This window comes from Halichoerus grypus, chromosome 1, assembly GCF_964656455.1.
Source record: "Halichoerus grypus chromosome 1, mHalGry1.hap1.1, whole genome shotgun sequence".
NCBI classification, from domain to species: Eukaryota; Metazoa; Chordata; class Mammalia; order Carnivora; family Phocidae; genus Halichoerus; species Halichoerus grypus.
Genome location: NC_135712.1, coordinates 125,313,937 through 125,335,463, shown reverse-complemented (window position 1 = coordinate 125,335,463; position 21,527 = coordinate 125,313,937). Strand labels below are relative to the sequence as shown.

At 38.8% G+C, this 21,527-nt stretch overlaps 1 protein-coding gene across 3 annotated transcripts in view; it reads left to right on the top strand.

Annotated features, from left to right (window-relative positions):
• Window positions 1–5,517: 5,517 nt before the first annotated feature.
• LOC118526096 (inhibitor of carbonic anhydrase-like) overlaps window positions 5,518–21,527 on the top strand; it is a 40,612-nt gene continuing 24,602 nt past the window's right edge. For 2 of the 3 annotated variants that reach the window (XM_036077099.2, XM_036077097.2), the window contains exons 1-3: window positions 5,519–5,667; window positions 17,485–17,657; window positions 20,804–20,912. In XM_036077099.2, the coding sequence (XP_035932992.2) occupies window positions 5,625–5,667; window positions 17,485–17,657; window positions 20,804–20,912 (325 nt within the window). In that variant the 5' untranslated portion in view covers window positions 5,519–5,624. Of the gene's footprint in view, window positions 5,668–17,484; window positions 17,658–20,803; window positions 20,913–21,527 lie in introns of all 3 variants that reach the window. The other variant, XM_078071674.1, reaches the window with a different exon arrangement.

Sequence of the window (21,527 nt, the reverse complement as noted above, 5' to 3'; positions counted from 1 at the left end):
GAGAGAATTAAAAGAATAAATAGACAAATCCACAATCATAGTAGGGAATTTTAACACACCTTTCTCTAGTGCTAATAGAAAAATCAGGTAAAAAAATCAAACAGGAAACAGCAATACAATTTTCTTATATATACACACATATGTATGTATTTTATTTATATGTAATATACATTATATATAAATGTTTGTGTTATATATACAAATACCCAACAACTATAGGATACTCATTATTTTAAAATGCACACTAAGCAGCAAAAAGCGACTGTATGGGGGACCACCAAACAATCTTCAACACATTGCAAAAGACAACTCATTCAGAGCGTGTTTTCTTACCATAATGGAACTACACTAGACATAAACAGCAAAAGATAGCTTGGAAATGACAAACACTGGAAATCAAGCAATACACTTCTAAATAAATTATGAGTCCAGTAGGAAACCACAATGAAAATTAGAATATATGTTGAATTAGAATATATATTTTAAAAATATTTGGATAATCATAAAGATATATCAAGAAAAAGAGTAAGCATTCTTTTTTTATAGGGAAATTTATAGCCTTAAATGCATATATTAGAGTGGAAGAGAGTGTGAAAATCAATGATTTTAACTTCCTTTTATAAAAGCTAGAAAAAGAACAAAACCAAAAGAAAGTTAAAAGAACAGAAATTAATGAAATAATAAATGAATTTACAATGGAGAAAATCAACAAAGCCAAAAGTTGGCTCTTTATGAAGATTAATGAAGTAGATACAACCCTGGCAGTAAGAATCAAGAAAAAGGAGAAAACATGAATTACCAATATCAGCAATGAAAAAGAGGATTGTAGCAAAAATCCCCCCACATTAAAATGTATAAGAGCTTTCAGGTTGGTGAATGCACCCATGTATTGCTCTCCAGTTCCTCAAGGACAGAAGTTCCTGTGCTTGAAACCCTTCCAGACCTCACCTATGAGTCTCTTCATCTGGCTGTTTATCTGTACCCTTTATAATATTTTTTGTAATAAACTGGTAAACATTAAGATAATATTGAGAAAAACTTTACATCAGTAAGTTTGAAATTTAGATGAAATGGACAAATTTTCTGAAAAACAAAATTACCAATACTTGAAAAAACTTGAAGAATCAGAAAATCTGAACATTTTTCTAGCCATTAAAGAAATTTAATCTGGAATTGAGAACCATTTCACTAATAAAACTCTAGACATGAGTGGCTTCACTGGTGGACTGTTCCAAAGATTTAAGAAGAAAATAACATTACTCTTATATAACATATTCCAAAGAATGAGAACAGTGACATTTCCCAATTTATTTTATGAGTTAACATAGCCTTAAAACCAAACATATGGGGATATTAAAATAGGGTAAAATTGAAGAACAATTTCTCTCATGAAAAAAGATGAGATGGATGCGAAATATCCTAAACAAAATGTTGGAAATTCAAGTTCAGCTGTATATTAAAAGTATTATACATAACAACCAAGTGGGGATTATTCCGGGAATGTAATAGTGGATTAACATTTAAAAGTCAGAGTAGTTCGCCACATCAACAGAAAAAGGAGGAGAAATCATATGATTATCTCCATAGGTACAGAAAAAACTTGATAAAAATTCAGCATTCATTCATGATTTAAAGAAAAATATAGGCAAGCCAGGAAGGAAGGGAGCTTCTCTAATATGATAAATAACATCTAAAACGAAACAAAACACCAGCAAACATTTTACCCAATGGTGAATTATTGAAAACTTTCCTCCTCTATCACTACTTCTATGTAGTGATGTACTGGAAGTTCTAGTCAGTGCAGTAAATCAAGAAAAAGAAATAAAATTATAAGACTTGAAAAAGAAGAAACAAAAACATTATTCACAAAGGCAAAAGGATGTACACAGAAAATCCAAAAAACTTATTATAATTAATAAAATAATTTAGTAAGGTCATTGGATTCAAGGTCAATATACAAAAACCAATTATTTTTTCATATACCAGCAACAAGCAAATGGGAAATGAACTAAAATTGTGACCCCATTTATAATAGCACCAAAAACCAGTTGATATATAGGAACAAATCTAGTGAGGATGTTCAAGGCCTCTAAACCGAATACTACAAAATAGTATCAAGAGAAGAGCTAGTAAAGAAGGCCTAAATAATTGCAGGGATATACATATTCATGAATTGCAAGGGTTAATATTGTGGAGATGTCAAATCCCTCCAAATTGATCTGTATTTTTGTATAGTTCCAATCAAGTGTCTGCAGGTATTTTTTTTTTCTGGAAATGGACATGTCAATTCTAAAATTTACATGGGACTGCAAAAGCCAAACAGTAACAACAAACAAACCCAAGTCCATCTTGAAGGGGAAAAAACCAAGGACTTACATTATGAGATATCAAGACTTACAATAAAGCTATAGAAATTGAAACAGTGAGATATAAATGGAAGGATTGATATATGGATCAGTAAAACAGAATGGAGAGTCCTGAAACACATATAATTGCCTGATTTTTAACAAAGTTTTGTACTAAAGTACAGTGAGGGAATGGTGCTGGGTCCATTGGTGTCCCACTAATATCATTTTAAAGTTATAATCCCTACATTTATCCATTACAGCACTAGAAACTTAAATATAAAACCCTATCACTCAAAAAATACATAGTTTTAGTTTTTTTTTAATTTTCAGAAATCTTATCTATGTAGCAAAATATAACAAGAAATACTCATATTCCCTCCATCCATATTTTAAAAGTAACTATTTTGTCATATTTGTTTCTTGTGTTATTTCATTCTACAAACAGTTAAATATCAAGTTCCCTTTAATCCTACTCCAAGCAGAGTCTGGAGTGTCTGACTGTAGATGACAGAAGTGCCAAAGAAACAAGAAGGTGACCCTAAATGCCAGAGAAGTGAAGGGAAAGTTAATTCTGAACCCTATCTTCTGAGGCACTGTTTTCTGTCTAGCTTCTTTGTCTAAATATAATATTCATGAGCATCAACTGTGCTATTTCATACACATTCTGAGGCAGAGATATTGCAGGTTTGGTTCCATACCACCACAATAAATATCACAGTGAAGAGATTCAAATGAATTTTTGGTTTCCCAGAGCATATAAAATATGTTTACAGTATTCTGTAGTCTATTAAGCATGCAATGGCATTAGGTCTATCAAAATGTACATACCTTAATTAAAAACACTTTATTGCTAAAAAATACTATCCGTCATCTGTGCTTTCAGTGAGTCATAATCACTGATCCCAGATGACTGTAACAAATATGATAATAATGAAAAAGTTTGAAATATTGTGGGAATTACCAGAATGAGACACAGAGACACATTGCAAGCAAATGCTGTTGGAAAAAAAATGGCACCCACTGACTTGTTTGACGTAGGGTTACCACACACCTTCCATTTGTGAAATATGACACACAGTGTCTGTGAAACACAATAAAGCAAAGTGCAATAAAATGAGGCATGCCTTTATTATAATTCTCATTGCTCTGTGGTATTCCAATAGTGAACATATCATTGAGGATTGATGGAAATTTGTTTTTTTTTTTCAATTTAAGGCTATTATGAGGTAATACTGCTGTAAAAATTCTTGTCTATGTCTGTTGGTGAACATGTGTGTGCATTTCTGTTGATACCGGGTACACCTATATTCTGCCTTAATAACTGCCAGTTTTTTACATGGTTGTACAATTTCCACTTTCCTACATCCAACAGTGTATGAAAGTTCCAGTTTCCCCATATCCTTGTTAATACTCGGTTTGGGATGAAATACAAATTTATAAATTTAAATCTTATTTAAAGTTTAGCTATTCTGGAGTACATGATGAAGTTCATTATAGTTTTAATATTAATTACCCTGATTAATAATAAAACTGAATACTTTTTCATGTTTATTGGCAAATTAGATAACTTTTGTGATGTGCCCATTTTTCTATTGGATCTTTTGCTTTTTTTATTGAGTTGTAGGAGTATTTTATATATTATAGCTAAGAGACTTTGTTGGATGTATTTCAAATATTTTCTCCCATTTTGTGGCTTGCCTTTCACTCTCAATGGTGTCTTCTGGTAAACAGAAATTTTAAATATTTCTGAGTGCAATTTTAACATATTCCTTTATGTTTAGCACTTTTTGTATACTGTTTAAAAAATCTTTGCCTGTACCAAGTTCATGAAGATGTTCTGTTTCCTTCTGAAAGCTTCATAGATTTTACCCCTCACATTTAGATCTAGAACCCACCTGGAAATGATTTTTTTTTTAATACATAGATTTATTTTTCCAGTCAGGTTAAAGATAAATTAGGTAAAAAGAAGCAGATGACTTCTCTTATTGTGACTTTTTTTTTTTTTGCCCCAAATATTCACTCATTGGGTCTCCTTGAATTTTATTTTTTATTTTTTAAAAGATTTTATTTATTTATTTGTTAGAGAGAGAGAGAGAGCACAAGCAGGGGGAGCTGCAGGCAGAGGGAGAAGCAGGCTCCCCACTGAGCAAGGAGCTGGATGCGTGACTTGATCCCAGGACTCCGGGGTCATGACCTGAGCCGAAGGCAGACCCTTAACAACTGAGCCACCCAGGGGCCCAGGTCTCCTTGAATTTAACAAATGATTTATAAGCCCTTTAATTTGTGCTATATAACTATAGTTATAAACTAAATAACTTGGTGAGATAGCATAATGTCATAGAAGACAAAGCTAAGCCACATGGCCTAGATTTTTTTGGAATTGATGTTTGTGAATGGTGTGAGATAGGAGCCTCTATTCATTTTTTCTTCCATGTATATATCCAATGGACCCAGCACCATTTCCCCAGGTGGGGCTCACAGACTTCAGGAGGACTGGGCTGCAGGCTGCAGGCGGCAGGCTGCAGGACCAAGCAGAAGCAGCCCTCTGGGGCTCAGCGTTTCACCTGACCTTAGTCCTCAGCAGAGGGTTGCAGGGAACTGTGTCTTTTGGACTGGGGGGTGGGGGTGGGGCTTCCGGGAGGGACCTGGAGTGGGCAGCGGAGATGCCTTCGAAGAAGAGTCTGAGGATCCCCGAAAATTGTGTTCAAAACATCGTGTGTACGTGTGCACATGCTCTCCTGAGGGAAGAGTCCCTAGGTTTCATCCTGTGGACTGCCCCCCATTCCCCTGAAGTCTGTGTTTTCCAAACATCTGAGAGCTGCTTGGCTGGATGAGGGCCCACGGGTCAGTCAACTTACGTTCTAGTAACTAACCTGGGAGCCCGGCGGATCACTTGCCTCCAGCCTATTTCTGTGAGAAGGCGGTCAGTCCAGCGGGCTCCGAGGTTGCTTCCGCTCGCACCTCCCGCGGGCCGACCCCTATCCCGCGAGCAGAGGTGCAGCCTCGCAGCTCCGGGAGCTGGGCCGAATGGGTGGCCGCGGGTCGGCGGGAGCGTGGCTCGCAGCTTGTCGTCCTCCAACCCTGTGGAGGGCCGGGGCTGCCGGCGAGCGGCCCCTGGGAGGGGTCGGGGGTGTAGCGAGGGTGATCTTGCCCGAAAGGCTAACCCTTCGGAGTAGGCGGATCCGCCCTCCCCCACCCAAACCCACACGCCCGGGCACGTAAAGCCTGCTCAGGCGCCCGGAGCCGTGACTCAGTGTCGCGTACCTGCAGCGGACTATGAGGCTCGCCATCTGCGCCCTGCTGTGTGCAGGGACCCTGGGTGAGTGCGCACTGGGAGCCGGGTGGGCTCTTGCTCTCTAAGACCCGGACTGGGTGCCAGCCGAGGGTCAGTCGTAGAGGGACACTGCACAGCCTGGATCTGAGGGGTCCGGAAGCAGCCCAGTGCCTGGCTGGTCTCAAAGTGCTTCTGCCTGTGGTGCATACAGGCTTCTGACAAACTTTTGTAGCCTAGGGCTGGGGGCCGTGTCCGGCTTGCTGGCCTGATGTTGTACAGCTGGATGAGCTAAGGATGGTTTTTACATCTTTAAATGGTTGAAAGAAGATAAAAAGAATTAATAGTTTTGACACATGTAAATTACAGGAATTTAAAATTTCAGTGTCTATAAATAAAATTTTATTAGAACACAATCATGCTCATTCAGATAAGTATTGTCTGGGGTTGCTCTCCGACTTCAAAGACAGAATTGAGTAGTTGCTACAGAGACCATATAGCCCACAAAGCCTAAAATACTTACTCACTAGCCTATTACTGAAAAGATTTATGACACCTGGCCTGGACCCTGTTGCTCCTGTTCACAGCCAAGGAAACAGGATCAGAGGAGAGAAGGGATTTTCCCCAGGGCTCGTGGATCTGTGTTAGTAAATGGGAGAGGGGCTTAATGTCACGTATGCTTGACCCGTCAGATATCTAATCAGAAGGGTTTTTCCTGCTTTGAACTGTACAACCTCTCCCATCCTTATCACACAACAAGGAGATAGAGGAACGTGTGGGAAAAGCAATCATCCTAGAATAGGATCCACCTGCCACTCATTTCTGTGTACTCCGGGCCATCCCTGGACCTCTCTGAACTGGTTTCCTCATTAGGTAGGAATTGCTTTTTTATAACCATCACTGCGAAAGTGGAATGAGATAAGGTACCTAGACAGAGCTAGACACAGGTGAGTATCACTGGTAAAAATCCTGCGCATAAATGTAGGGGCCCCTTCCTGTGTTGGACAGAGGGGCTCTTGGCTAGGTAACTGTAAGGAAGGTGGGTAATGGTACACCGTTAATGAGCTCATGCAAGTGAACACCTCCCCCCCCCCCCCCCCCCCATGACTCAACAACTGTTGGTTCTTTCTAGCCCTGGTTCTGCCTGGCTTCAGGCTGTCTTAAATAACTTCCAGAGGGGTAAGGTTTCTTACCTGAGGAGAGAGGTAACCTGGGGACAGCAGAGGGAGGACAAGGCAGGAAGGGCAAGGAGGCCATGGTGGGCCTCCCTGGCCTCCTACTGCCACATGGGGCCACACAGCGAGCTCTGCTGGGGCTGGGGAAGGCTGGAAAGGTAGTGTACAGCCGTGTTCCACCTACAGCCACCAGGAAATCCAGAGTGAAACCCCCTGGTTGCTCCCCAGTTCCTCCTGGATAGGACGTGTGTTGTTTTTTCTTCCTCTATCTCCTCTCCTGGCAATGTCAGGTGCTGACCGAAAGCTCATTTCCCAATCGGCTCTATATTTACAAACCAGAGGCAAGAGCGGCCTACCTCCCCCCCTCCCCACCCCCCACAGTCCTTCCCACTGGGCACTGGATATGGATCAGGCTGGAGTCTAGGATGTGCTTTCTTCAAAGCTCAGTGTTCTCTTCTGACAAAAGCTCTTCTGATGGCAAATGACAGAAAGGCAACCAAAAGAGTTTAAAATTAAAAAGATCAGAAGGGAGAGGGTTGTTATTAGTAGACCTTGCAAGAGCCAAGAACCAAAGGTTCAGAGCAGCCTGTACGTCCACTTTGGCCTCTACCTCCTACCTCAGCCTCTCTGGAGCTTGACAGGTTTCTCCACACAGTGAGCATGTGGCCACCAGCAGCTGTTCCTTCCTAGGATCAATCTGAAATATCCACAGTGGGCTCTGATTGTCGTTTCTTGAAATTGTCACATGACAGGCATGGAGTGTTATTGAATTGACCTAGGCTAGCTGGCTTGCATTCTCTCTCTTTTTTAAAATAATTTTTACTGAAGGATAATTTACATATAATAAAACGCACTCATTTTAAGTATACATGTAGTTCAATGGATTTTGGTAACTACACCTACCCATGTAACTACCACCATGATCAAGGTATAGAACTTGTCCATCGCTCCCAAATTGTCCTCTTCCCCGTCATTCCCACTTTCTGCCATTATAGGTAAGTTTTGCTGTTTCACATAAATGGAATCATCCAGTACATAGTCTGTTGTGACTGGCTTCACTCAGCACAATTGTTTAGCGATTCATCCACGTTGCATGCATCAAAGTTCATTTCTTTTTATTGATTAGTCATATTCCATTGTATGGCTTTACCACAGTTTGTGTACCTCTTCACTTGTTGATGAACTTGTAGCTTGTCTCCAGTTTGGGGATATTATGAGTAAGGCTGCTTATGAACGTTAGTGTACAAGTCTTTGGGTAGACATAGGTTTTCATTTCTTTCTTTCTTTCTTTCTTTCTTTCTTTCTTTCTTTCTTTTCTTTCTTTCTTTCTTTCTTTCTTTCTTTCTTTCTTTTCTTTCTTTCTTTCTTTCTTTCTTTCTTTCTTTCTTTCTTTTTTTTTTTAAGATTTTACTTATTTATTTGTCAGAGAGAGGGAGAACACAGCAAGGGGAGCGGCAGGCAGAGAGAGAAGCAGGCTCCCCGCTCAGAAGGGAGCCCGATTCGGGGCTCCATCCCAGGGCCCTGGGATCATGACCTGAGCCAAAGGCAGACGCTTAACCAGCTGAGCCACCCAGGCGCCCCAGGTTTTCATTTCTTTTGGGCAAGTTTCTAGGAGTAAAATTCTGGGTCATATTTAACTAGTTAAGAAAATGCCAAACTTTTTTTGAGTAGTTGTACCATTTTACATTGCTGCCAGCAATGTAGGAGAATTTCGGTTCCTCCGCATCCCAGCAACACTTGGTATTGTCAGTCTTTTCACATTAACCACTTCTGTTGTGGTATTTCACTATGGTTTTACTTTGCATTTCATTGATGAACAATGATGTTGAACATCTTTCTATGTTCTTACTGGCCACTCATATATCTTCGTTTATGAATTATGTGTTCAAATCTTGTCCCATTTTTAAATTCGGTTATTTGACTTATTATTGAGTTAAAAAGCCCTTTGTATATTCTGGATACAAGTCCTTGGTCACATAGATGTATTGCAATTATTTTTTCCAAGTTTGTGGCTTAGCTTCTTTTCATTTTCTGAATGCTATCTTATGAAGAGCAAATGTTTTACATTTTGACCAAGTTCACTTACCAAATTTTTATGTTTCGGTTATTATGTTCTGTGTCCTCTCTAAAAATATAATTGGCTGCCCGTAAAGTTGCAATATTTTGTTTTATTTTAGAAGTTTTATAACTTCAACTTTTCTATTCTGGACTATGATACATTTGTAGTTTTTGTGTATGGTTGAAGTAAAGGTTGAAATTCATTTTTCTCACATGAATATCCAGTTATTCCAGGACTTGTTTTTGTTTTTGTTTTTAAGATTTATTTATTTGACAGAGAGAGAGAGAGCACAAGCAGGGGGAGCGGCAGGCAGAGGGAGAAGCAGGCTCCCCACTGAGCAGGGAGCCCAATGCGGGACTGGATTCCAGGACCCTGGGATCATAACCTGAGCCGAAGGTAGACACTTAACCGACTGAGCCACCCAAGTGTCCCCAGGACTTGTTTTTGAAAAGGATATTCTTTCTCCACTGAATTAACTTAGCAGCTTTGTTAAAAATCTACTGACCCTGTAAATGCGGGTTACTTTCTAGACTCTCTGTTCTGTTGTATTAAGTTGTATGTCTCTCCTTGTGTCAATATCACACTGTCTTGATTACAGTAGCTTTATAATAAGTCCAGACATTAGGTAGAATAAGCCCTCCAACTCTATGGTACTACTTCAGGCTTGGTTTGGCCATTTAGATACTTTGTGTATGCATATACATTATTGAATTAGCTTATCAATTACTATAGAAAGCAAGTTTAGTCTTGAAATATTGTTGAGATTTCATTCAATTTATAGATAATTTTGAGAAGTGTTAACCTCAAAAAAAACACTGTCAGTTATTTTACCAGCAAAAATGGTTTTTTTTGGGAATAGCAGAAGATCATATTTCAGGGTATGCAAGCTATGGCAAAACCATAGGCAAGACTAGAGAACAAAAGACAGGAGATGCTTTTTTTTTTTTCCCCCTTTTTTTAAGAGAAAGAAAGGGGGGAGTTGGGAGGGGCTATTAAAAAAAAGTTCGGGGTGGCTGGGTGGCTCAGTTGTTAAGCGTCTGCCTTAGGCTCAGGTCATGATCCCAGGGTCCTGGGATCGAGCCCCGCATTGGGCTCCCTGCTCTGCGGGAAGCTGTCTTCTCCCTCTCCCACTCTCCCTGCTTGTGTTCCCTCTCTCGCTGTGTCTCTCTCTGTCCAATAAATAAACATAATCTTAAAAAAAAAAATCCATTGGCATAAACTGGGAATTCTAAGTGAGAATCACTTGGTCATTGACCGAGTTGTGACAGTCTCCCATTAGCTGGCCTGTTGCCAGGCAAAGAGAAAATCTCTTCTTCCTGCTGGGGTAGTAAAGTATAGGCTTCTTCCTGTTAGGAATGCAGGGTACCTCTCTTCCTGTTGGGGTTTACAATTGACAAGGAGTGGTAGGGTGTGAGAACTTCTGCTTCTGGCCTTCCTGCTTTATTTTATTTTATTTCATTTTATTTTATTTTACTTTACTTTATTATTTTTAAAAGATTTTATTTATTTTAGACAGAGAGAGTGGGGGAAAGGGGCAGAGGGAGAGGGACAAGCAGACTCCCTGCTGAGCACGGAGCCCTATGAGGGGCTTGATCTCAGGACCCTGAAATCATGACCCTGAGCCAAAATCAAGAGTCAGACGCTTAATAGACTGAGCCACCCAGGCACCCCAGTTAGCAGGTTACTTTTATTTTAGCACCTTGATGATGATATTCCATTGTCTATGACTTGTGTGGATTCTGACAAAAAGTCTGTGATATTTATTATCTTTGTTCCTCTATACTTAATTTGTCTCTTTTTCCTGGTTGCTCTAGAACTATGAGTTTATAGTTTTCATAATATTTGGAAAAATTCTGGGCAAATATTTCTTCACATATTTTTTCATGCCCCTTTCCCCCTTTTTCCCTAGGACTGCAGTTACATATATGTTAGATCACTGAGGCTCTTTTTATTCATTTTTCAAACTCTTTTTTTTCCCCTCTCTGAGCTTCATTTTAGAGAGTTTCTAATAATATCTTTCAAATTTTATTTATTTATTTGTATAATATAGGATTGAACAACTCCATACATCACCTGGTGCTCATCACCACAAGTACACTCCTTAATCCCCATTACCTATTTCACCCATCCCCCCATCCCTCTCCTCTCTGGTAACCAGCAGATTGTTCTCTACAATTAAGAGTCTGTTTCTTGCTTTGTGTCTCTCTCTCTCATTTTTTCCCCTTTGCCTGTTTGTTTTCTTCCTTAAGTTCCACATTTGAGTGAAATCATATGGTATTTGTCTTTCTCTGATTCATTTTGCTTAGCTTTATACTCTAGCTCTATCCATGTCCTTGCAAATGGCAAGATTTCATTTTTTAAGAGTTCATTCTTTTTTATGGCTGAATAATATTCCTCTATCTATCTATCTCATCTTCTTTATTCATTCATCAATCAGTGGACACTTGGGCTGCTTCCATATCTTGAGTATTGTAAATAATGCTGCTATAAATATAGGGGTGCATGTATCCCTTTGAATTAGTGTTCTTGTATTGTTTGGGTAGATACCCAGTAATGTGATTGCTGGATTGTAGGGTGGTTCTATTTTTAACTTTTTTCAGGAACCTCCATATTGTTTTCCTCAGTGGCTGCACCAGTTTGCATTCCTACCAACACTGCGCGTGTCCTTTTTACTCCACATCTTCGCCAACATTTGTTGTTTCTTGTGTTTTTGATTTTAGCCCTTCTGGCAGGTGTGAGGTGATATTTCCTTGTAGTTTTGATTTGCATTTCCCTGCTGATGAGTGATGTTGAGCATCTTTTCACATGTTTGTTGGCCATCTGGATGTCTTCTTTGGAGAAATGTCTGTTCATGTCTTCTGCCCTTTTTTAAAAAAAGATTTTATTTATTTATTTGACAGAGAGAGAGAGAGGGAGAACACAAGCAGGGGGATCAAGAAAGGGAGAAGCAAGCTCCTCAGTGAACAGGGAGCTTGAAGCAGGACTCGATACCAGGACCCTGGGATCACGACCCGAGCCAAAGACAGATGCTTGACCAACTGAGCCACCCAGGCGCCCCTTCTGCCAATTTTTTAATTGGATTATTTGGTTTTGAGGTATAGAGGTGTATAAGTTCTTTATATTTTTTGGATACTAACCCTTTATCAGATATATCATTTGCAAAATTCTCCTCCCATTCCATAGGTTGCCTTTTAATTTTGTTGATTGTTTCCTTCTCTGTGTAGAAGCTTTTTATTTTGATAGTCTCAGTAGTGTATTTTTGCTTTTGTTTCCCTTGCCTCAGAAGACATATCTAGAAAGAAGTTCCTATGGCTGATGTCAAAGTAGTTACTGCTTGTGTTCTCTTCTCGGATTTTTATGGTTTCAGGTCTCATGTTTAGGTCTTTAATCCATTTTGAAATTATGTTTGTGTATGGTGTAAGAAAGTGCTCCAGTTTCATTCTTTTGCATGTTGCTGTCCTGTTTTCCCAACACCATTTGTTAAAGAGAGTGTCTTTTTCCCGTTGGATATTCTTTCCTGCTTTGTCAAAGATTAATTGACCATATAATTATGGGTTTATTTCTAGGTTTTCTATTCTGTTCCATTGATCTATGTGTCTGTTTTTGTGCCAGTACCATACTATTTTGATTACTGCAACTTTGTAATATAACTTGAAGTCCAGAATTGTGATGCCTCCAGTTCTGCTTTTCTTTCTCAAGATGCTTTGGCTACTGGGGATCTTTTGTGGTTCCATACAAATTTTAGGATTGTTTGTTCTAGTTCTGTGAAAAATGCTGTTGGTATTTTGATAGGGATTGCATTAAATGTGTAGATTGCTTTGGGCAGTGCAGACATTTTAACAATATTTGTTCTTCCAATCCATGAGTGTTGATGTCTTTCCATTTCTTTGTGTCATCTTCAATTTCTGTAATCAGTGTTTTATAGTTTTCAGAGTACAGGTCTTTCACCTTTTTGGTTAGGTATATTCCTAGGTATCTTATTATTTTGGGTGCAGTTGTAAATGGGACTGTTTTCCTAATTTCTCTTTCTGCTGCTTCATTATTGGTGTATAGAAATGCAGCAGATTTCTGTACATTGATTTTGTATCCTATGACTTTACTGAATTTGTTTACCAGTTCTAGCAGTTTTTTTAGCAGAAGCTTTAGGGTTTTGTATATATAGTATCATGTCATCTGCAAATAGTGACAGTTTTACTTCTTCCTTACCAATTTCGAAGACTTCTATTTCTTTTTGCTGTCTGATTGCTGTGGCTAGGACTTCCAGTACTATGTTGAATAAAAGTCATGAGAGTGGACATCCTGGTCTTGTTCCTGACCTTAGTGAAAAAGCTCTGTTTTTCCCCATTAAGGATGATGTTAGCTGTGGGTTTTTCATAAATGGCCTTTATTATGTTGAAGTATGTTCCCTCTAAACCTACTTTGTTGAGGTTTTTTTCTTTTTTTCTTAAGATTTTTATTTATTTATGTGTCAGAGAGAGAGAGAAGGAACACAAGCAGGGGGAACAGCAGGCAGAGGGAGAAGCAGGCTCCCTGCTGAGCAAGGAGCCCAATGCAGGACTCGATCCCAGGACCCTGGGATCATGACCTGACCTGAAGGTAGATACTTAACTGACTGAGCCACCCAAGTGTCCTGTTGAGGTGTTTTTTTTTTTTTTTTTTTTTAATGAATGGATGTTGTACTTTGTCAAATGCTTTTTCTGTATCTATTGAAATGATCATATAGTTTTTATCTTTTCTCTTGTTGATATGATGTATCATCTCATGTAGATTGATTTGCAAGTATTGAACCACCTTTGCAACCCAGGAATAAATCCCACTTGATCGTGGTGAATGGTTTTTTTAATGTATTGTTGAATTCAGTTTGCTAGTATTTTATTGGGAACTTTTGCATGTATGTTCATTAGGGATTGGCCTGTACTCTTTTTTTGTGTGTGTGGTGTCTATCTGGTTTTGGTATCAGGGTAATGCTGGCCTCATAGAATGACTTTGGAAGTTTTCCTTCCTTTTCTATTTTTTGGAATAGTTTCAGAAGAATAGGTAGTATCTCTTCTTTAACTGTTTGGTAGAATTCACCTGTGAAGCCATCTGGTCCTGGACTTTTGTTTGTTGGGAGTTTTTTTTTTTTTAAGATTTTATTTATTTGACAGAGAGAGCTATAGCGAGAGAGGGAACACAAGCAGAAGGAGTGGGAGAGGGAGAAGCAGGCTTCCCGCTGAGCAGGGAGCCGCTGATGCGGGGCTCAATCCCAGGACCCTGAGATCATGACCTGAGCTGAAGGCAGATGCTTAATGACTGAGCCACCCAGGCGCCCCTTGTTGGGAGTTTTTTTGATCATGGATTCAATTTCTTTGCTGGTTATCAGTCTGTTCAAATTTTCTATTTCCTCCTGTTTCAGTTTTGGTAGTTATCCATTTCTAGGAATTTATCCATTTCTTCTAGGTTGTCCAATTTGTTGATATATAGTTTTTCTTTTCTTTTTTTTTTTTTTTTGGATTTCATTTATTTGAGAGAGCACAAGTAGGGGGAGTGGCAGGTAGAGCAGGCAGAGGGAGAAGCAGGCTCCCCGCTGGGCAAGGAGCCAGATGCGAAACTTGATCCCAGGACCCCGGGATCATGACCCAAGCCGAAGGCAGTTGCCTAACTGACTGAGCCACCCAGGCGTCCCATAGTTTTTCGTGATATTCTCTTATGGTTGTATTTCTGTGGTGTTGGTTGTCATTTTTCTCTCTCATCTGTGATTTTATTTGCTTGAGTCCTTTCTCTTTTTTTCATGATAAGTCTGGTTAGAGGTTTATGAATTTTTAAAAATGTTTTCCCCAAAGAACTAGCTCCTGGTTTTATTGATCTGTTCTTTTTTTTAGTTTTTACATCATTTATTTCTGCTCTAATCTTTATTATTTCGTTCCTTCTGCTAGTTTTTGGTTTTGTTTGTTGTTCTTTTTCTAGCTCCTTTAGGTGTAAGTTTCGGTTGTTTATTTGAGATTTTTTCTTTCTTGAGGTAGGCCTGTATAGCAATATATCAACTTCCCTCTTATAACCACTTTTGCTGCATCCCAGAGGTTTTGGACTGTGGTGTTTTCATTTTCACTTGTTTCCATGTACTTTTTGATTTCTTCTTTTATTTCCTGGTTGACCCATTCATTGTTTAGTAGTATGCTTTAACTTGATGTATTTGTGGTCTTTTCAGATTTTTTCCTGTGGCTGATTTCTAGTTTCATAGCATTTTGGTCAGAAAAGACACATGGTATGACTTCGATCTTCTTGAATTTGTTGTTTTGTTTTGTGAGCTAATATGTGATCTATCCTGGAGAATGTTCCATGTGCACTTGAAAAGAATGTGTACTCTTCTGTTTTAGGATGGAATGTTCTGATTATATCTACTAAGTCCTTCTGGTTTAGTGTGTCCTTTAAAGCCACTGTTTCCTTGTTGATGTTCTGTTTGAATGATCTTTCCATCAATGTAAGGGGGGTGTTAAAGTCCCCTACTATGATTATATTATCTATTCATTCTTTCATGTTTGTTATTAACTGTTCTATGTATCTGGATGCTTCTGTATTGGGTGCATTAATATATATAATTGTTATATGCTCTTTTGGATTGTTCCCATTATTATTATATAGTGTCCTTTTTGTCTCTTGTTACAGCTGTGTTTCCAAGTCTATTTTGTCCCTTGTAACTATTGCTACTCTGGCTTTCTTTTGCCCATTGTCCACTATTTTAAAACTCTTTTTTATATGTTTTTTCCACATTTTTTTTTTTAAGTTGTCTAAAGTACTAGGGCAAGTCCCGTATCAGTTACTCTTTCATAGGCGGAAGCAGAAGTCCATCCTGCCTTTGGTTTTTTTGTTTTGTGTTGTATATTTCTTTTTTCTTTTTTGCTTTTGGTTAGTTCTGTGTTTTAATACTGTGTTTCTGACAAGACTTTCACTTTTCCCCTTACAATACAAACTTCATTCACCCTGTTTTACACTCACACTTAAAAAAGAAGTTAGAAGTGCAGAAACTAGTTTTAGTCATTTGGACATAAGCACAGTGGTGACTGAAAATACAGACTTTCAGAAAGACTTTCCCCCAAAGTGCATACCTTTGAAAGAGAAAAAAACTGTAGTTGGATACAGTAGCTCTTTGTATAACTTAAAAAACTGTAGCTGGATACTGTAGCTCTTTGTATAACTTAACCAGCTTACAAAGCTATTTTCATTTATAGAGTTGTATTGTCTGTACTGTTACCAGTTATTTCTAAGCACAAAATGTTTTAGCAATCTATATTAGCAAGCAGAGTAAACATGCTTTGAAAGGCTCCAAAGGCAAATGTAAGCTAATACTCCATACGTTTCTATTCTGCACAAGGGCACATGGCCTCTAGAGTTCCATTCCCTAGCTTGCTCTCCCTTCCCTGGGCTTCTACTATGGAAGACTTTTTCAGATAGGGTTGAGGGGCTCCATTTTTCATTCTGTCTTTAGTATGGGATTCTGTCTAAGGTAATTTGGCATCTCCTGTCCCATTTCTGTTGATATTTCCTACTTACAATTAAAAGGCAGTACAGATTTTGGAGTCAGACAGACTTGGGTAATTCAATATACTGGACTTCATCAAAAACAAGGACCTGCTACTGTTGTAACTTTCATCCTCTAGATTTTATTTAAAATAACTTTTGGCTCAAATACTACAGATTTGTAAAGAGCATTTTGCCTTTGTAATATTCTCTATGCTTATTACTATAGCTTAAAATGCCAGTGAAATAAACATGCAGTGATTTTAATGCCCCAGCAATTAGTGCCATGTAAGGTTAGAGTATCCAATGTCAAAAGAAAGACTAAATCGGTAGGCTCAAGATTCCTTCCTATAGGTTTCTTTTATCATTTTTCCTGAGGTGACATTCACTAACATCAAATCAATTATTTAAAAGTGTACAATTTAGTGGCATTTAGTTATTCACAGTGTTGTGCGACTACCATCTCTGTCTAATTCCAAAATAGTCTCATCATTCCAAAAGAAAATCCTGTACCCATTAAGCAGTCAGTACCCATTCCCTTCTCCCCCAGCCCCTGGCAACCACCAGTTTGTTTTCTGTCTCTATAGATTTACCTACTCTAGATATTTCATGTAAGTGGAATCATATAATGTGTAGCCTTTTATATCTGGCTTCTTTCCTTTAGCATATTATTTTTGAGGTTCATCAATGTGTAGCATATAGCAGTACTTCATTGTTTTTATGGTAGAATAATATTTCATGGTTTGGATATACCATATTTTGTTTATCCACTCATCCATTGATGTACATTTGGGTTGTTTCTGCCTTTTTTGACCATTGTGAATAGTGCTGCTATGAATATTTGTGTACGTGTATTTGAGTACCCATTTCCAATTCTTTGGGATCTATACTGAGGAGTGGGATTTCTGGGTCATATGATAATTCTGTGTTTGACTTTTGGGGGATGCTTTTGGCTTTTTTTCTCCAAGGGGAAAGACACAATCAAAGAAATGGGAGTTGAGAATTCATGTGAGCCATGCAGCCAACCCAATTTTTGTCTGTCCTACTCAGCCAACCCTTTACCTTTCACCTCTTCTACCAGCAAAGAAAGATGAGTGCTGTGGGTCCCTTACACCTCTGGCCTCTGTCCCCTAGGGCTGTGTCTGGCTGTCCCTGGGAAAACTGTGAGATGGTGCACCATCTCAGATCATGAGGCCAGTAAGTGCTCCAGTTTCAGTGACAATATGAAAAGAGTCCTTCCAGCGGATGGTCCTCACGTCACCTGTGTGAAGAGAACCTCTCACCTCGAATGTATCAAGGCCATTATGGTAAGTTGCAGCTGCCTACAGGAGAGTGGAAGAAAATCTATACTTCCTTTTCCTGTGCTTGTTATTGTTTATTGCTTCAGAACAACTTTCTTCCCACAGGAACTAGGCAATGCTTTAGACGAGAAAGAAATAAGCTGAAGACCTGAAAGTACAGGGACTGTGTGTAGAGAAAAATATAGGTGCTCAACATTCATTAATAGTAAAAACAGTAATAGTAATTAAATGACTAATAAAGAAGGATTCAGTAAAAATGCCTGCCATAAAGCAAAGCCAGAATTGCACTGGAAATCCATAAAGAGTCAGAAATAAACAAGAAGCTATAGTGTTACCGTTATTACTTAACATTGTTTTTGGAATTTCCCAGTAATGCAATAAGATACAAAATGCATATGATATAGAAAGACACAAATAAAATATCAATATTTTCAGATGATCGCATGCCTGGAATGTACAATGGGGTCAGGAAAAATATTACTATAATTATTTATTAATGAATAAATTAGTTTGGCAAAAGATAAACATATCACAATGTCATTGTTGTGTATCAATGGTCATTAGTTGGGGGAAAATTGCCCAAAATTGTGACTTATTTTCATTTAAAACAATATACTGTAATTCTATTATACTATAATATATTCTATAATATAGTAGAAAAACATTTCAGGGAAAAAATCATAGGAGAGATCTGCAAGATTGTTATAATACAAAAGTCTAGAACAAATGAACAATATTTATTAATGAATTAAAACATATGCCATATTCCTAAATGGGAAGACTAAATATCATATACTTGCATATTTTCCCAAAGAATAAGTTTAATATAATTTTCATCAAAATACAGTCTTTTTAAAAAGAAGCAATTAAATAATTATAAAATCCTAAGAAAAAGCACATGGATGAGAATATAAATAGTATTATCAAAAAGAAAATTAGCAAGGGAGTGGCTGAGGCCTCCCTGAAACTATAAAATATAAAAATAGCAGTGTTACAGAGACCAGGGTCCTAGTGTAGATGTAAGAGATGTGGAAGAGAACAAAATTCACACATTTAGTTACATACATTCATCCATCTACTTGTCTATGTGATATGATACAGATGTCAACTATGATCGATATCCAACATCAGGGCACTAGGGCCCTAGGTTTAATAAATTTAGGTAAGATACATGTAGATTTACATAGATATGTATGATAAGGCAAACTTTCTAAACAAATGGCTGAGAAAAGATTCTTTAGTTGGACAACTGGGTAACTATTTAGCAAAAAAAACAAGTGAAATGTTTAATCCATATACCAAAACAAGCTTTCAGTTTGACTCAATTTAACTAATATAGATAGACATCACAAGATAAATTGCAGAGGTAGATAAATTTGGAAATGAAAAATTATAAATCTCTGACAAAAAATTTTTTAAAGCCTTAAGCATCTAAAAATATATTCACCTCAGCTATGACAAAACACCATAGTGCAAAAACTAGATAAAGATGGCATTTAAATTTATAAGAAATGCTTAAGAATATCAAGCTATACACAAACCATTCACAGAAAAGAAATTGTAACTAATAAATAATATAAACCATAAAGGAAAAGTGTTCATCCTTTTTAATAATCAAATGCAAATAAAGCCATTTCTTAAAGTAACAGTTTATACCTAGAAATGTAATAACATCTCTTAAATGATAGCATTTCTTTCTGGTAGGTTTCTGTGACATTAGGATACATTGCTATTGGCATTATAAATGATAAATTATGTCATTTCTGGAAAACAATTTGGAAATATTCAGTAAGAGTCATAAATATGCATACAAACTTTTATTTATTTATTTTTCTCTAATTCATGGAGAATGATTTGTTACAAGAATTTGACCTTCCACAATCGTGGGAGCAGGTTAAACTTCTCTATAACAGTACTGTCTTTGCATCTGCTCTTGGAGCTTGAGGAGGAGGCTGCCAGGAAGGGAAGATGTATGTAGAGTGGGGGAAGAGCAAGAACAATCTAGAACCTCAGTCTCAACCTGGAGCCCATGGGTGTGAACTGAAACCCATGTCTGTAATTGCTTCTTTTTTTTTTTTTTTTTTTTTTAAGATTTTATTTATTTATTTGAGAGAGAGAGAATGAGATAGAGAGAGAGCACATGAGAGGGGGGAGGGTCAGAGAGAGAAGCAGACTCCCTGCCGAGCAGGGAGCCCGATGCGGGACTCGATCCAGGGACTCCAGGATCATGACCTGAGCCGAAGGCAGTCGCTTAACCAACTGAGCCACCCAGGCGCCCCTGTAATTGCTTCTGACCTTGATGGTGTTCACTAGGCCCAGTGGCCTTCTTGTCCTTTTACCTTTATACTAACTCCTTCCTTTTCTCAAATTAATTTAAGTTGGGTTCTGATACACGCAACCAACAGAGTATTAATTATATATAGTACATACATATGTAAATACATAAGTGTGAATACATGTGTAATAAAAAGATGGGATGGGGAAAAAGGAGGCAAGTATATAGAAATGCAACACTAAATTCAGAAAAAGCCTAGTTACTTCAACCGTCAATTAATAAATGAATTTAAAAAATGATTTCCATGATGGGTTGAGAAATGATCCAATCTCATTTCTGAGAAAAGGCTGTGAGGTTGCTGCTTCTCACAAGAAGGAAGGAATGCTGGGCTGACTAACATACTTGAAGAGGGAATCCAGATGTGTGAGTGCAAACCATGACTTCTTATGGATAGAAATATTTGACAATTCACTCATTCACTTATCCAGCAAATGTTTATTGAACACTTACCTGTAGAAGGTGCTTCTGTGGGTACAGTAGGAACCTTAGAAGGAAACACACACACACACACACACACACACACACACACACGTGTCCCCACCTTGGTGGAGCTTACATTCCAAAGAGGAAGGCAAGCTGTAAACAATGAAAGTTTGTCAGGTGGTTGATAAGCGCTAAGGAAAAAACAAAGGGGGGTCCAGCATTCATGCATGAAGTTTTAAGATATGGTTGTAGAGAGCCTCGATGAGAAGGTGACCTTTGAGCAAACGCTGGGGAGGGAAGGAGGTCTGACCCATGCAAGTATCTATGGGTCAAACATCCCTGGCAGAGGGCTAGGTTAGGGGCTCCCTTCATGGTCTGGTCTCTTCTCTTTCAGGCAAACGAAGCAGATGCTGTGACCCTCGAAGCAGGTTTTGTGCTTGAAGCGAGCCTGCCCCCCTTCAACCTGAAGCCTGTCGTGGCAGAATTCCATGGATCAAAAATTGGTGCGTTCTCCCTGGGGCCCCAGGTCTCTGATTTGACACTGCAGCCATCAGGGAGAAGTCAGGGTCTCTGTCAACATTGCACCTGAAGGGAACAGAATTGCTGGAGCTCTTTGGATCGAAGGAAGCTGTCATCTACACTGCCCCACAAGGGCTGGAATGTTGACTCTCCCTGGGAAGCTGTGAACTGTGTGCATCTGGGTGGAAGTACACTTGGTGCTGCTAGATAAGAGGGGGGCAGGGCTGTCTGGGGTCCATTGCCTACCCAGTGGGGCTGCACCATTGGAAGGCCCATTTCTGGAGACACACAGACCTGGACAGGCTCTTCCCTGTGCTGAGTCCCCTGCAGCTGCTACAGAACATGGGTCTGTGAATGCCATGAAGAGAGGTTTGCGGGGGGAGGGGGGGTGAAGAATAAGGCTTTGCCTCCTCTCCATACTTGTCCATTAGTGTCATCAGTGTGTGTGTGAGCACAGCCCACCTCCATCAGACTCCAACTTGCAGAGCCCTGGCAAAATCCTGGGGTCTCCCCTGCATCCGTCCTCTCAGGCCTTCACCATTGTGTCTGGGCTGCAGACGGAGAAGCAGAGAAGGGAGAAAAGCCTTTGGAGAGACAGA